This window comes from Thunnus thynnus, chromosome 12 (assembly GCF_963924715.1).
Source record: "Thunnus thynnus chromosome 12, fThuThy2.1, whole genome shotgun sequence".
In the NCBI taxonomy this organism is placed as follows: domain Eukaryota; kingdom Metazoa; phylum Chordata; class Actinopteri; order Scombriformes; family Scombridae; genus Thunnus; species Thunnus thynnus.
In genome coordinates, this window is record NC_089528.1 from 21700872 (window position 1) to 21715993 (window position 15122).

The 15122-nt window shown below is 37.8% G+C and overlaps 1 protein-coding gene across 2 annotated transcripts in view; it reads right to left on the reverse strand.

Moving 5' to 3' along the window:
• Nucleotides 1-3464: 3464 nt before the first annotated feature.
• insra (insulin receptor a) overlaps nucleotides 3465-15122 on the reverse strand; it is a 57498-nt gene continuing 45840 nt past the window's right edge. Inside the window, exons 10-21 of one of the 2 annotated variants that reach the window (XM_067606317.1) lie at nucleotides 14861-15059; nucleotides 13428-13705; nucleotides 12094-12233; nucleotides 11336-11495; nucleotides 10818-10914; nucleotides 10652-10719; nucleotides 9558-9787; nucleotides 9128-9238; nucleotides 8009-8168; nucleotides 7200-7329; nucleotides 6477-6611; nucleotides 3465-5721 (exon numbers count right to left, since the gene is read on the reverse strand). In XM_067606317.1, the coding sequence (XP_067462418.1) occupies nucleotides 5364-5721; nucleotides 6477-6611; nucleotides 7200-7329; nucleotides 8009-8168; nucleotides 9128-9238; nucleotides 9558-9787; nucleotides 10652-10719; nucleotides 10818-10914; nucleotides 11336-11495; nucleotides 12094-12233; nucleotides 13428-13705; nucleotides 14861-15059 (2066 nt within the window). In that variant the 3' untranslated portion in view covers nucleotides 3465-5363. Of the gene's footprint in view, nucleotides 5722-6476; nucleotides 6612-7199; nucleotides 7330-8008; nucleotides 8169-9127; nucleotides 9239-9557; nucleotides 9788-10651; nucleotides 10720-10817; nucleotides 10918-11335; nucleotides 11496-12093; nucleotides 12234-13427; nucleotides 13706-14860; nucleotides 15060-15122 lie in introns of both variants that reach the window. The other variant, XM_067606316.1, reaches the window with a different exon arrangement.

A 15122-nucleotide genomic window follows, 5' to 3' on the forward strand; every position in this document is an offset into this window, starting at 1 on the left:
GAGTATTTTTACACTGCTGTATTGGTACTTTTACTTCAGTAAAGGATCTGAAAACTGTGTCCCTGCATACTTCCTTCTCTGCATGAAACAAAGACGCATACTGGAGGCAAGAGGGGTGAAAACCAGCCGGTGTGAAAATTGAGATGCTGTTTATTTTGGTAAAAAGCTTTTTTTTTGTTTTTATGAAGGCAGCTTTTAAGATTAGGTAGTAGTTGTTGTCAAGTATTTTTAATTATTTTATTTTCACCAGACATGAGTCAAGAGGATTTATTGAGCATTAAATTAACTGACAGTTGACAGTTTTATCCTTTTTAAAAATCTTATTTGTCTTATTTTATTGTTGAGTATTTTATTCTGTTTCTTTCTCTGTATTTTTTGTGGCCTGATTTGACTTAATTCGAATGTGCTGAAGTGTTTTATCTTGATTTTAAAGCACTTTGTAACAGTTAACATATAAGGTTTATCATTATTATGAATAAACTGAGCTTTCAAAATTCTTACCAAGCTCTCATAATAATATTAAATCTAAATTGATGATCTAAAGTGAATAAATAAGAAAGTGAGTATTTATATTATATATTTATTTTTTTATTTTTGTAGCAGAAATGGGCTAAAGGGTATTTACTGTATTTAGAAAACTACTGGTCATATATATATATATATATATATATATATATATATATATATATATATATATATATATATATATATATATATATAATAGAACTAACTACTAAAAAGTTAGTAGCATGAAGGTAATTTCATAACTGGATCAGTCTCTATACTTTAATGACTTTTACCTCCTTTACTTTGTCTGTGAGACAGTTGGGTTAAATATGGAGAGATATAATCCCACTTGTCCACACATTAAGTAGAATTTAAGATAATTCAATAGGTGCAAATTTTAATTTGAGGCTGCAAATAATATTTATTTTCATTATCAATTGATTTAACAATTATTGTTTTTTGATTAATCATCAGTTAATAAAATGTCAAAAAATATTAAAAGCAGAGCAGAATGTGACATTTTCATATTATTTGTTTTGTCCAACCTGCAGTCAAAAGATATTCAATTTACTTTAATATGAGACAAAGAAAAGCAGGCTGGAACCAGGAAATGTTTCATAAATTATTTCAGCCATTATATCAGTTATCAAAACTGTTGCAGATAAATTTTCTGTCCGTTGACAGATTGATTAATTGTTTCATTTGCACTTTGATTTAGGCTGTACATAGTGATCCAGACAGATTGAGATAAGAGTAACAGCTGATGTGACGTTTCTCAAATAGGAATATTAACAGCATATTCACTGTTGAAGGAGGGTAAATTAAAAGACAGATGTGCCAAATATGGACGCTACATACCAGAGACCAAGAATGAAAATATAGCAGAGGTTCATCCAGCTGAGCAGCGATGAGGGGACAGTGGTCTTTACAGTACTTTACTGCACCGGAAAAGAAAGCTTTCATCCAGTCTGAGGTTTATATAAAATCCTCTATCCTTCACTGATACACTCCAAAGATTAGAGGTCAGTTTTATTTGGTTGGAAGTGCTTGAGAGTCATTTGCAACAGTGTAGATATTTGTGGTGAGGATACTTTACTTTATTTTAAGACTAATGTTAATAGTGTGATCGGTAAAAGTAGGGTACTTATTAACCCCCTTGGTATTGCCTCATTCTATTTAATCTTTAGATTTACTGGTGTTTTTAACATTGGTGGGTTAATTAAACGACGGTTCACATTTTTTCAAGTCTATCTTAAGACAACAGTCAGGTGACCACATATGAACACTGAAAGAGGTTTTCCTCGCTGTAATCATTCCTCCTGTTCATACTGGCTGTTAACAGATTTCCTTCAAATGTGTTTTCAATGTAAGTGATGGAGGCCAAAATCCACAATGTGTCTACATAGTCATTTGTGCAAAATTGCATTTAAAAGTTTATCTGAAGCTTATATGAGGCTTCAGCAGTCTGAGTTTGTCATATCAAGTGGATATCTGCCACATTTAAATTCCCTCTTTGTGTTTCCCTGTTGAGCTGCAGTGGAAGTATAGTAACAAAAAGAGGAACTTTGGCACTAAACAGACTGTAACGTTGAAGTATACCTACTTGATTTGACTAATTTGGAAGCTTCATATTAGCTTCAGATAAACTTTTAAATACATTTTTGCACAGGAGTCAGCTTGTGGATTTTGTCCCTCATCACTTCCATTGTAAGTGCTTTATGAAGGAATCTTCTAATAGTCAGTATGAACAGGAGGAATGATTATGGCAAAAAAAAAAAAAACCTCTTTCATTCTGGCACCTGACTGTTATTTTAAGACAAACTTGAAAAATTGTGAACCTCTCATTTAAGGACATAGAGTGTAAATACCATTTACAAGCTCCAGGGGCTTTTGTGGAGTTTAAATAATATTGTTTGTCATATGTGAGACACTAGAGGGTCATAAACATGTTGGAGTTACACATGGTTTTAGGGATGATTACACCTGCATGACCTCAACTAAACTGCCCTCAGGTGATAGTAAATAACTCACTCTGAAAACTATTTTGTTTTCACATCAGGCTTTGTCACTGAAATGTGAAACTTTCTCTCTCTCGTCGCCACAGCTCACTTTTGTCCAGCAGGCGGCATCATTGCACCACAACTGAGTTCAGCTTCAGTTACTGAGTCGAACCTGCAGTAAAACACTGAAGTCTAAACTGTAGGACAACCATCCAACATTATAACATTTCACACGTGATCCCTCATAAAGCACATAGCATTCAAAACATGTCATTTCATTCATTCTGTTTTCAAAGAAACCAACCAATATGTGACAAAGTATATAATAATATCAACATGTGTGTTTTAACCCTTATGTTTAAGTCAGTTTTTTAAAATCATTTTCATGATTGCATCTCTGGTGAAGTTTATTAAAAATGTACTGTCATCATATGTAAAATCCCAGGTAAAAAATTTTTGAAGCAAATTATTTTTTGGTGCTAAATATAATTACCAGAAAAATATATTAAAATTGTGTTTCGTTGTTCTACTTTGAAGTCTATTATTCCTCTAATAGTACTTTAGTGTACTTGAAATAAATATACTGATAAGCAATAAAACTTAAAGTGTACATTAGTGGAGTCTTCCTTAGTACACTACAAAAATACAATGTACAATTAGTACATTTACAGATTTAGTACAAAAAGATGTATTTAAACTCACTGAAGTGCAACTTAATGGTGTCTCAAAATAGCACAATCTAGTGCATTCAAGTGTATTTCAGTATATTTTAATTGCACTAATTATGTATCATTAGTTAATTAAGTGTATTGTTAGTATGTAGAAAATATTAAATACCTTAATCATGAGTACACATGGAAGTATTTTAAATTTACTTCAGTGTCCTTTTTTTTTAAAACCTGGATTATCTGTGTGTAAAACAGCAGAAAATTAATCACCAACTATTTTGATAATTGATTAATTTTTTTGAGTCATTTATTAACAAAAATACCAAAACTCTCTGTTTCCAGCTTCTTTAAATGTGAATATTTTCTAGTTTCTTTAGTCTTTTATGACAGTAAACTGAATATCTTTGGGTTGTGGACTGTTGGTCGGACAAAATGAGACATTTGAGGATGTCATCTTGGGCTTTGGGAAACAAATCGACATTTTTCACCATTTTCTGACATTTTATAGACCAAACAACTAATCGATTGATTGAGAAAATAACAGACAGATTAATCAATAATGAAAATAATCATTAATTGCAGCCTTAATGTCAAATGTATGTAAAATATCTGTTACACTGCCAAAAGTATTTGTTTGTATACAGTTAAGTTGTTTTGTAAAAAACGAATATCTGCCAATGTATAAAATTACTTTTACAGGTATACATTATATTTTTGGATCAATGGTTCTGTTGAATATTACTCCTACCATCCTCTACTCACTGACATTATCCCACAATTTTCCCTCTTTATACACAAGACAATCTTAAAACTCACTAAAGAAACTCAACACTGTCCGGAAAACACAACACATGCATGAGAAACGACATAATGAGAAACAACAGAAGCACTGCCAGAGCCTCTTCTTGGATGCACCTTTGCTGCATTATTTACATTTTATTTTGATCTTGATATGATGGGCAGACATCTTAAGCTGAAGACGCCAAACACTCCTCGCGGGGCATCGCATAGCAAAAAGACCAAGTGCTGTTGGTTGATCATGAGTCCAAAAATGCTAATTAGTATGATTTTTCTGGATTAGAAAAAATAAACATAAGAGACTAACATGTAAAAACATTTTCTATGACCAGAAATACCTCAAGAATGACAACATATTAGCTATGTACAAAAACATCAATAATATATTTATATATATATATTTATATATTTTATCTTCTATACCCACTAAAATATACCAAAGAAGCAGCTATTGGTCAATCTGAGGAACTCGTTCGCCAACATGTTTTTTTTGAAAACAGTTTAAATATCCTTCAGCTGTAAATGTGAAAACTCAAAAAAAAAAAAAAAAAAAAAAAAAAAAAAAGGAAGAAAGAAAAGAAAAAAAAAAAAAAAAACCAAAACATGTAAATAAATTAAAAAAATATAACCCGGCCAAAAAATCCTGTGTTTATCCTGTGTGCCATTTTGGAATACTGCAGAGTGTGAGGAGGTAAGCCACTTCAACCAGCTTCTCCAGTGGATAAGAGTTTGTTCGAGGATGGACCGTCTTTGACCATCCAACAGAGAGAGAGTTCCCAAAGTCTTTTTCAGTTCGTCATCTGTTGTTGTTTTTTTTTGTTGTTTTTTTTTAACCACGAGCGTACAAAGATTCAGACACAGTTTCCATGACAACTGGTGTAGGCCACAGACAAAATAGAAGGGCACTTTTTTTTCTTTTTTTTTTTTATCTCCAAAACTTAGCAACCCGGGGATGAACCCTTTTATCGTAGTAAAGGGGAAATAGGGACACAGTCTGGACTCAGGGTAAGGGGACAGTGGGTTTTAGCAGCCTTCTTGTTTTGTCGAGAGTTTGTTTCACAGTTGAATCCATTATCCACCCAGTCTAGCACAAACTTGGCAATATATATATACAGTATATGAACTACAATCATGAACGAGGGACGCGGGACGTTCATCCTTAAATACAAAAAAAGTGTCTTCTGGCATCCATGCGTGGACGTTACTGTAGTGTGTGTTTGTGGCATCTGAGGAGAAAAATAAGGTCCTGAGATATTGAGGGGCCTCTGGAGAGAGAGTGATAAAAGTGTGATCTATATAAAATGACAACAACAAAAAAACAAAAATATATTTAAATCTATAGCATCAATGTGTGTTTGTGTGTGTGTGTGTGAGGGATGTGTACAGTATGTTAGGAGGGACTTGAACGCGGTAGGGCCAATATTCGTCCGTTGGTCTTTCCCCCGTTCATGTGTGTGAAGGGGATGTGGTGCTCCTCGTAACTGCCCCTCAGACCCATGGAGGAGGCCTCGTCCCTGTCCAAACACTGCTCCCTCTGCGAGTAGGACGACGGGTCCAGCGGGATGCTCTCCATGTTTTCCATGTCCAGGTCAAAGTCTTCGCTCTCGGGCGGCTTGTTCTCCTCGCTGTAGAAGAACGAGAAGTCCTGGAAGGAAGGATGCAGGTCCTCGCGCAGCATCTCGATGATCTCCTGGAAGGTGGGACGCATCTTGGGGTTGTACTGCCAGCACATCTGCATCAGGTTGTGTCTGCGTGAGAGTGAGGGGAAAGTGAGATTGCGATTAGAGTCAAAGTAAAATGATACCAATGTCAGAATGTTACCAAGTATTTTTCTTCTTCTTGTTAACAGTTGTCTGTCTAGTGTGAGTAAAAACACCTCACTTAATATAAATTAACTGTAACATAAAAGATGTTTTTAATGCCAGCAAATCTCCTAAAAACACCAAAACCAACAATGAGTTGATTCCTCTCATCAGTATTGTCTGTGTGTGTCTTATTCCTCTGTACCATAGAGCTCCATTTTTGTCAAAACCAGATTTAAACCACATGTTCCTTCATTACTATTAAAAAGGACACTATAATAAATTTGAGTCAGTCCTACATACACTATCTCAATGCTGTAAATACTAACTAGCAAACCAAATGTGTATGAGTTTGCAGCTAAATAAAAGTACAATTTACTCCTGCTTGAGTGACCATTGTTAAATCTACTCTGCCCAGCTGTTTAGGAAACTATTTTGCCATTTTTAAAAATAAAACCATATATCTGTGGCCCCTTCTACAGACTGTATATAAGACATCTATTGCACTTATGTCCATCCTACAAGAAAAATCCGTCCTCTGTTGCTCTTCCTGAAGTTTCTTTCTCTTTTCCAGTCTGTTGTACAGATCGTAATGTCCTCTGAAGCAAATGTGTGGTTTTGAGTTATTATAAATAAAACTGGACTCAGGTAGCAGAAATGTAGATATTACAATACAATCATTGCTCTTCTCTTGTACTCACAGTCTGTCTGCGCAGTTGTCCGGCCGGTCCAGGTAGCCTCCGTCCATGACAAACTTGAGGACCTGTTCGTTGGACAGGCCCTGGTACGGCTGCTCGGCCAGCGTGCTGATCTCCCACAGCACGACCCCAAATGACCTGGCGAACAGGTCGGAGAAGAGACAACAACAACAACAACACAGGGAGAATGAGGACAGGTCAAACAGACACCTGACAGAGTAAATCTGTCTGTAAACACTTGAAGCAGTGAACAGGAAGAGGGCAGAGGCGGAGGCTGCGATGCTGGTAAACAGAGCCGGATGAAAAGATCAGATGGGAGCAGGTTAGCAACACATTTTAATATTTGTAATGTGTTTACTGTTTGTTATTCTGGTCTGTTTTTATGACCTGTGTTGCTCTGTGAAGATGCTCTATAACAACTTTACACAACAGGAAACGCTGTTGGAAGATTGATAAATTTACCAAACACAAAAAGAACAACATGAAAATACAACATAATACAATAAAATATGAAAACAGTATTTTATTAGAAAGAAAACTGCTACTGATTTTAAACATGATGATAAGTTTTAGGAGTCTCCTCCTTAAAACTGGATTTCTTAACATTGAATTTTTGGACCTGCTCCATGTTTATTTTCTCACTTTTTAGCTGCTGCCACTATCACTCAGCAACGTGCTTCCCCCACACGACCTACCAATAAAACCCAAACGTAGATTATTACTAACCAGCAGTCTGAATGTGCAGTGAAGACTCCGTCCTTCAGAGACTCCGGCGCCATCCACCTGACGGGCAACAGACCCTTCCCTCCTTTCCTGTAGTAGTCGGTCTCGTAGATGTCTCTGGTCATACCAAAGTCTGACAAGAAAAGATGATTTTTTAATTTATAAATTAGTTACAATCAAAATTTATGATATTTGTTGTCTTTCAACGTACATACAGCTTTTCAGAGTCACTGGTTACTTTTATCTGCTTTTGAACTACGTTTAGTCTTTTTCATCCCAATTGCAGCTGTTATATTATGTTTTCAATATAAACAGCTGATTTCACTTGAAAGCTGTTTAGTTCAGTTTAATTCTCATGTCTCCAGATACCTGCAGTAAACACAACTTAATGCATGTCTAGTGAAATACACACAGTCCAAACTTAACTTCTTCAGCTGTATGTGGCATATTTATATCTTTATTGCCATACAAACATCTTCAGTTATTAATACAAGAACCTGTTGTAGCAGCTCACAAATTTCTCCAAAAAGCAACATATTCTCAAATACACTACTGTCACCTTTTCCTGACAACACAGTCACAAACATTAACAATATTTAATTGACCTCCATCTTAAAATTAGCTCCTACATCGTTAAATGCAAATGTCAAATTCAATCTACTGTCACAGTGGTGCCTTGTTGTCTGACACAGTGTCTTTTTTTGAAACCACCACCAGGAGGCACCAAAGTCATAAAATTACTAATTTAGCTCATAGTGACTTTAACCAAATCAAAAACTCTTTCATGCCTGTTGTGCTAAATACAAACGTACCTCCTATTTTGACGGTCAGATCGTGAGCTACCATGCAGTTTCTGGCAGCCAGATCTCTGTGGACGAACTTCTTGGCGTTGAGGTAAGCCATGCCGTCTGCGATCTCAGCGGCCATTTGGATCATCTCCTTCAGCGTGGGTGGTGGACGCCCGGGGTTGTTCTGACGGACGAAAGACAGATTTTTCATTTTTGTGATCTGCTAATGTGGAGATTCCCGATTTTTTTCTTCTCTCTTTGTTTGTTTCTCAGATGCCACATCATCAAGAAAACAATCAGGTTTATTAAAACCAAAAGTTGATTAAAGCTGAGTAGGAACAGTTTGGCGGACTGGTATTCGGCTTCAAACAAGACTTTTTTTGATGCGACTGTCTGTCACCAACGAGTAACTCAATTGCAGTCCTCCACCTTCATACTGTTATCCAACTGCCATCTGCATATTTGCACACTTGGGAGGTGACACTGAAACGGATTATCGACTTATACAGTTAGTTTATAAACATCTCAAAAGCAAATTAAAAGTATAATTTAATATCATGCAATCATAATTGAAAATGTATAATAGTTTCAGATATTTGTAATAACATGACACAAATAAATTCATGCTTGGTAGATATGATTTAGCCCAGAATACACAAAAATCTTTCTGGTGATTAACAGCAGATGGCGTTAAACGTCTGCAAATAAACTGCAGATTCATATAAACGTCATGGAAATTAGACTGTTTGCATTTTAACATGTGGTGAGTCTTAAGTCCAGATCCTTGTTCAAAACCACTGTACTTTTACAGCCTAATTTTGTCAATAAAACCAGCTGAAGAGCTTAAGTGGAGTAAAAATAAGCAAAAATAAGATGTAAACCACTGATAGTTTGTTAGTCCTGTTTTATGCCCTTGATTGTAAAAATCATTTTACATGCAGGGATGAAAAGAAGCTGTAAAAAACTTGCATAATGGTAAAAAAAAATACTTAAGGAAACATTAATCTAGTGTATATATAACGCAAAAGTGAAGAGACGCATATGACAGAATATATATCTGCATGTATACTGTTCAGTCTAACCTAAAACCAACCAATGAGCACCAATCAGATGCTTGGAGATTTGGTTTGTGAGCGTAGTTACCTCAGCGTCAGGACGGAGAGATCGCAGGTAGCTCTTCAGGTCCCCGTGGGTCATCAGCTCCATCACGACCAGGGTGGGCTGGCCTTTAGACACCACACCCAGCAATCGCACCTGGGAGACAAGGACGAGGGGTTTTTCATTTCATTATAACGTGAAATCATGAAGAATCAGACCGTTAACAGCAAGGTGAAGCTGCTGCTCTTCACACAGCTAAATGTAGGAGGCATCTGGTTCTACTACATGATGAGACGTTTAGTTCTTACTATTTTAGATCAGTACTGCGTCTAATTTTTTATAGAGTTGTTAAAACATACCATTGGGGTCGCATAATTAATAGTTTCTTCATTCATACCCCACTTTGCTCTTTAATATGTCATTTTTTTTATATGCGAGTCTAATCTCTCTGTCGAAAGATGTCGTGTCTCCTCACCACGTGGTGACAGCTGAAGGCCTTCATGACCGAGGCCTCGTTCAGGAACTCGATTCGCTCCCTCAGGCTCGCGGACTCGTTGACCGTCTTCACCGCCACGCGCGTCTCCCCCTCGCCCTTGATGATGTCCTTGGCGATGCCCTCGTAGACCATGCCGAAGGAGCCCTGACCCAGCTCCCTCAAAATATTGATCTTGTCCCTGGCCACCTCCCACTCGTCCTCCTCGTACACTGCAGGCACATTTCCATGATCATGTGACACATGTAGCTTATCGTGACTGAGTTTACATGTACACAAGAAAGCAGGTTAAGAGGGAGAAATCAGGTTAAAGCAACAAACTCAACAAACAGGTTTGTCGGGTATCAGGTTTCTCACCTGTTCTCCACCATTTTTTTGAACCAAGACTTGCATATTTAAAGTGTTTCAAATGTTTAATTAAAACGTACGTGATGCTGCAGCCTAAAGAGACGTGCTTATTATTGTTTGAAGTATTACTTTTATTTATTGTAGAACACCTTTTCCTTACTTTGCCAACTGTTCAGCAAAGACGTCATCGTGTTCACTGCACAAATAACATGCAAATAAGAAGGTTTCTCCAACAGGATTCCTCTCTCTTAATCTCTTAACCTGGGAAAGGATTTGTCTTAATTTGCATAACGTTTCAGAAATCGAGTCACTGCCAAAACCAGAGAATAATCTAATTTCTTGTCCACATAAAGGAGTATAAAGCAGGTGACGGTTTAAAATGATAACATGGAATTTAGTATCTAAGTTACCTGGTTTTAGAGATAAAAATCTAATAAAATTACAATCAATACAGAAAAATACAAAATAAATTTAAATGTATAAAATATACTTTCCATATATATGTATCTATGTATTTACAATCTATACTAAGGCTACAATAACAAAGGTTCCAATACTGAAATTTTAACCTTTGTTCTGAATAAATTCAGCATATGAACAAACTGTATATAGTAGCCATGAAAATACAAAACTGTTTTAATTTTCAATTTAATTATTTCAACTAAGGTGAACAAAAAAAACAAACAAACTGCTCCGTTAGTTTTGATCACATGTCTAAAAATGCCTACCGTCATTAGCGCTCAGGTACTCCGGGTTTGAGGAGGCGTAGATGGGACCGCTCGGCCCTTGAGTTTGACTGAAAGGAAAAAAAGAGAAACACATTTAATTATAACACTGACATATTATAAAATAAGACATTTAATGAGTTTTTGATAGAACGTGAACGCTGCATACTTCTTCTTGAACATGACGAATCCCGCCACGGCCACAAACAGCAGCAGGACGAAGCAGATGACGGGTCCGATCACGATCTTCAAGATGTTGAGAGGATCTGCTGTTCAACACATCCGGCAAAGACATTGAGTCACGTTTCAGGTGAAGTACGAAAAACGAGCTCTTATTAAACCCACAAATGAAAGTGCGGCGAGGATCAATACGCCGCTCTGTGAACATAATACGCTTCAAGTACAATCAGTGGCGGCTTTTTATCTTGTTGAAAATGCTTAAGTGAGGTCACTGCAAGGATCCCATTTCCCATTCTGCATTCTACACAGATTTTTAAAATTAATTTCTTGGCTTTATTTTAAGATTTATGAAAGCAGCTGATCACTTAATAAAATGTAAAATAAAATGTGTAGATATGTGTATTCAACCACTGTCTAAAGAACTTTTTCTTGATATGAAATTATCAAATTATTTTCCTACTAAACTAGATCTTCTTGGCTCGGTTTTCATGACAGATGGAGACTTACTTGTGTCCTGGACGTAGAAGTACGTGGGCTCGGTCCAGGATCCGTTCCCAGCCAACGAGGTGGCCCGGATCCTCACTGTGTAGTTCCCAGAATGCATCACTCTCAGCTTGCAGCCCCGGGTCATTTTGTACATGTTCCTGGACACACAGTGGTGCAGCTCCTGTACAAGAACAACACTGCAGTTAAGAAGCGAAGAACAGCTGTGAACAACAAACAGCTTCATTATTTCCAGGGTTTAAAATTGGCTTGTTGACTCATCTTACAGGATACTTTTTCATCTCTGATGTTAAAACTGTTTTGTGTGTTTTGTTTTTTTTTTATGTTTCCACTGTGGAAACATCTGAGTTGTTTTTTTATGCCTTAGTGTTTTCCACAGCAAATAACAGTCCTCAGCAACAGCCAAATGTTTTGTAGATCTGTCTCCATAGCAACTAAAACATGGTCCGACGTTGAAATTGCTTCTCCATTAAGGTTATCAACCAAATGACATTAGTGAGACCACAGGGCCAAATTTCAAAAAAGGGTTGAGTAATAAGTATTGCGTCTCATATTTGTCTGTGCTGCACGGCTGTTTAAGACATATAAATTCAATTAGAAACTGTGTTTTATTACAAGGCCGAGCTACTGTCTTTAATGAGAAAGTGATTATCAAATGGGTTTTCTGGGTAAGAATAAGTATATGTGTTTATATGTTGTGGTGAACTCACAGTGAACCCATGAACCCAATGACCCGATGACTCAAATCACTGCATCTTTACCTCGCTGTCTCCAAGTCTCTTGTAGTTGACCTCGTACAGGATGATCATGCCGTTGGGGGCTAAAGGTTCCTGCCATGTGATGTCCACCGTCATTTCTGACACGACGCAATTGATGAGACCCACAATGTCATCAGCTTTGTCTGCGGAGAACAAGGTCACAAGGTTTTGTGAATCTTATTCTATTAAAAGGATAAAACTGGCGATTTTCTATATTTTTTTCTTATTGTCAACAAATCAGAGCCGAACCAACAACGAACAAGTATTGTGTGTAAAGCCTGATATATCGTATTCCTTTGTGCTGTAGACCTTGTTGTTGTCGTCCAAAAGATATTAAAGATATTGTTGAGAAACGGTTCCAAAGATGAAGCACTATAAACGGAACCGCGTTCCCACATATGCGCACTGGCATCTGCCTTACAAGGAACTACTCTCCCGAGACCGAAAATGTTATCGCTGTTATTCGTCTTTGGAGCTGTTACTAAACAAACTACGGTAACCATGGCCTTGGTGAAAAAGGAACATGTCACCCAGTGCAACGTTGTGGCTCACTGATGTGTTTTTAATAGTTTTTGGACAACAACGGAGGTTTACGACACAGATGTATAAGATATATCAGGCTTTGGATGCATCCGTTTATTGTTGGTTTGGCTCTGGACATGAGATTTGTTGACAATAAGAATAATATTGAAAACTGAAAGCCATATCGTTTGAAACTCATGTTTGTTTGGAGTAACAAGATGAGCAGTAGGGATGACCTGCTAGCTGAATGGTCACAATGTGACCATGTGATTTGATTCTGGCTGTGGATCTTTATTGCAGTACTATACTCCTCTCTCTTCCCAGGCAGTTTGATTTGATGGATGATGGACGGGCAGAAAGCTGGGATTGTTTAAAAATTTGTGATGACTTTACTAGTTGGACTTTTAGGTTTGTGCCCACTAGTGTAACACGAGGTTGCCACTTCACACACACAGCTTCCAAGAACCTCAAATGCCTATTTCATGGGGTCTTTAACAGTAGATTTGAGGATAAAGTGCACATCCCTCCAGTAATGAACACTTTAGAACCAATCTTTCAGATTATTACACCCAATTTACTTACTTTTCTTATAATGCTTGAATGTCATTTACTGTATTTTCTTATTTTGCTGTGTTTGTTATTATAAATAGCTGCTTTTTTCTGTTTCCTACCTCTTCAGACAGTTTCTTGTGCTGCTGTAACATTTCCCCTCAGCGGATCAATAAAGTCTCATCTAATCTTGATGATGATGTGATTTTATTACATAGACCCACAGAGTAACAGTGACAGAAGAATACCTGTTAGTGCCTCCTTACCTTCAGGCATCGTGCGGGCGCTGACGTACGCTGCCATGCTGCATCGGGTCGCGTCGCTCGGGTGGTTGCAGGCGTGGATCTCGATCTGGTAGCTGGTGAAGTGGCGCAGATTGGAGATGACAGTGGCGTGCACAGTGACCACGGTCTTGGTGCTTTCAAAGGTCTCCTCGTCCTCATCCTCAGGGATGTGCGTGCCCCCGGGTGGGCTGGGGGCGGTGGTGAGGAAAGGGTGCGTTCGGTTGGCGATGCCCATCACAGACCGTCGCTGTCTTGTGCGTCTATACAAGGCAGGGGAAGTTAAAAATGCTTTACATAATACATTAAAGACATTAAATTCAATTTACAGCATATGATGTTTAGAGGAAAGAAGAAAAATTCATAATAAATTTAAAAGAAAATTAGGTGGGATTTCCAGGAGAAGTAACTGGAGCATAACAGTGTTATAAAGGGTCCCTTTATAATTTTTTTGTACTGTAAAATAGATAGTGCTGGGATGTATTTACAAACCTATTTTGTTTTTGTGTGTCTGTCAATGTAACAGATAGGTGGATGGAAAGTTTTAACTGGATCCCTGTAGTACTCCAAAGCACTTACAAATAAAGTATTATATGGTAGAATTCAGTAACACTATTTGACTTCTGATACTGTTGAATGATAGTGATTAACATGATCTGAATACCAAACACAAGATAGTGCATGAGAGCTTTAATTTGTTGTGTGGGAAGCTAAAATGAAAACAAAGTTGAACTGGAATGAGTTTATCAACATGAGGACAAAGAAAATCTAAAAAGATAGTGAATTTAAAAGCCTCAGACTACGTCCACACTAATACGTTTTCATTTTAAAACCAAAACGATCTCTGTCCACATGAGCATTTTAGCACGCTTTCCGAAATAATCTCTGTCCATACCAACACCTGAAAACACATATCATATGACCATTCACATACACTCGGCATGCGTGTACCGGTGTAAACAGGAGGCAGTCGTCTAACTCTGTGGTTGGTCGCTCGGTTGCAGAAAGTAATAAGGAGGAAGAGCAGCAATGGCGAAAAGTAAGACGAGGTTTCTTTGCTTGAATTGACAACGAGGTGGAACCGTTACTGAAAGTAACACGAGTATAAGGCAGTCAAAGTGGCGGAAAACATCACTGTGTGATAGGGGTGTGATGAATCAGGGAGGGACACGTTTTCAAAAGTCTCCGTTTTAGGGTTCGAAAACGACGGAGTAGCGTGGACGCTAGGGCTTAAACGTACCAAAAGTCATGCATTTTAAAACGAAAACGTATCAGTGTGGGTGTAGCCTAAGTGTTACTTCACTCAAACCTCGGAAAATAATTCTCGTGAGGCCAACGTTCATGGATCATAAAGCACAGAGGCTGCAGTTCTCTTACATTTAATAGTTAAAAGACAATCATGTTGTCAGCTGTCTTACTTGATCTCAAAGACTTCATTGTGGATGTAATTCTCAAACGTTTTGCGGTATTCTGAGTCCTCTTTCTCTTTCTTGAGCTCCTTGTCCGTTTTGGGGCAGGCGCAGCATCGTGTCCCCTGGCCCTGCTCCTCCGTCTGGTTCCACTTCTGCTCCTCGTCACTGTCCACCTGAGTGGGCACCCGTGATGGCAGCTTCATCCCTGGTGAAATGGAGACAGACATGGTCACACAGACATACAGGGGAGGGGGGGGGGGGGGGGGGG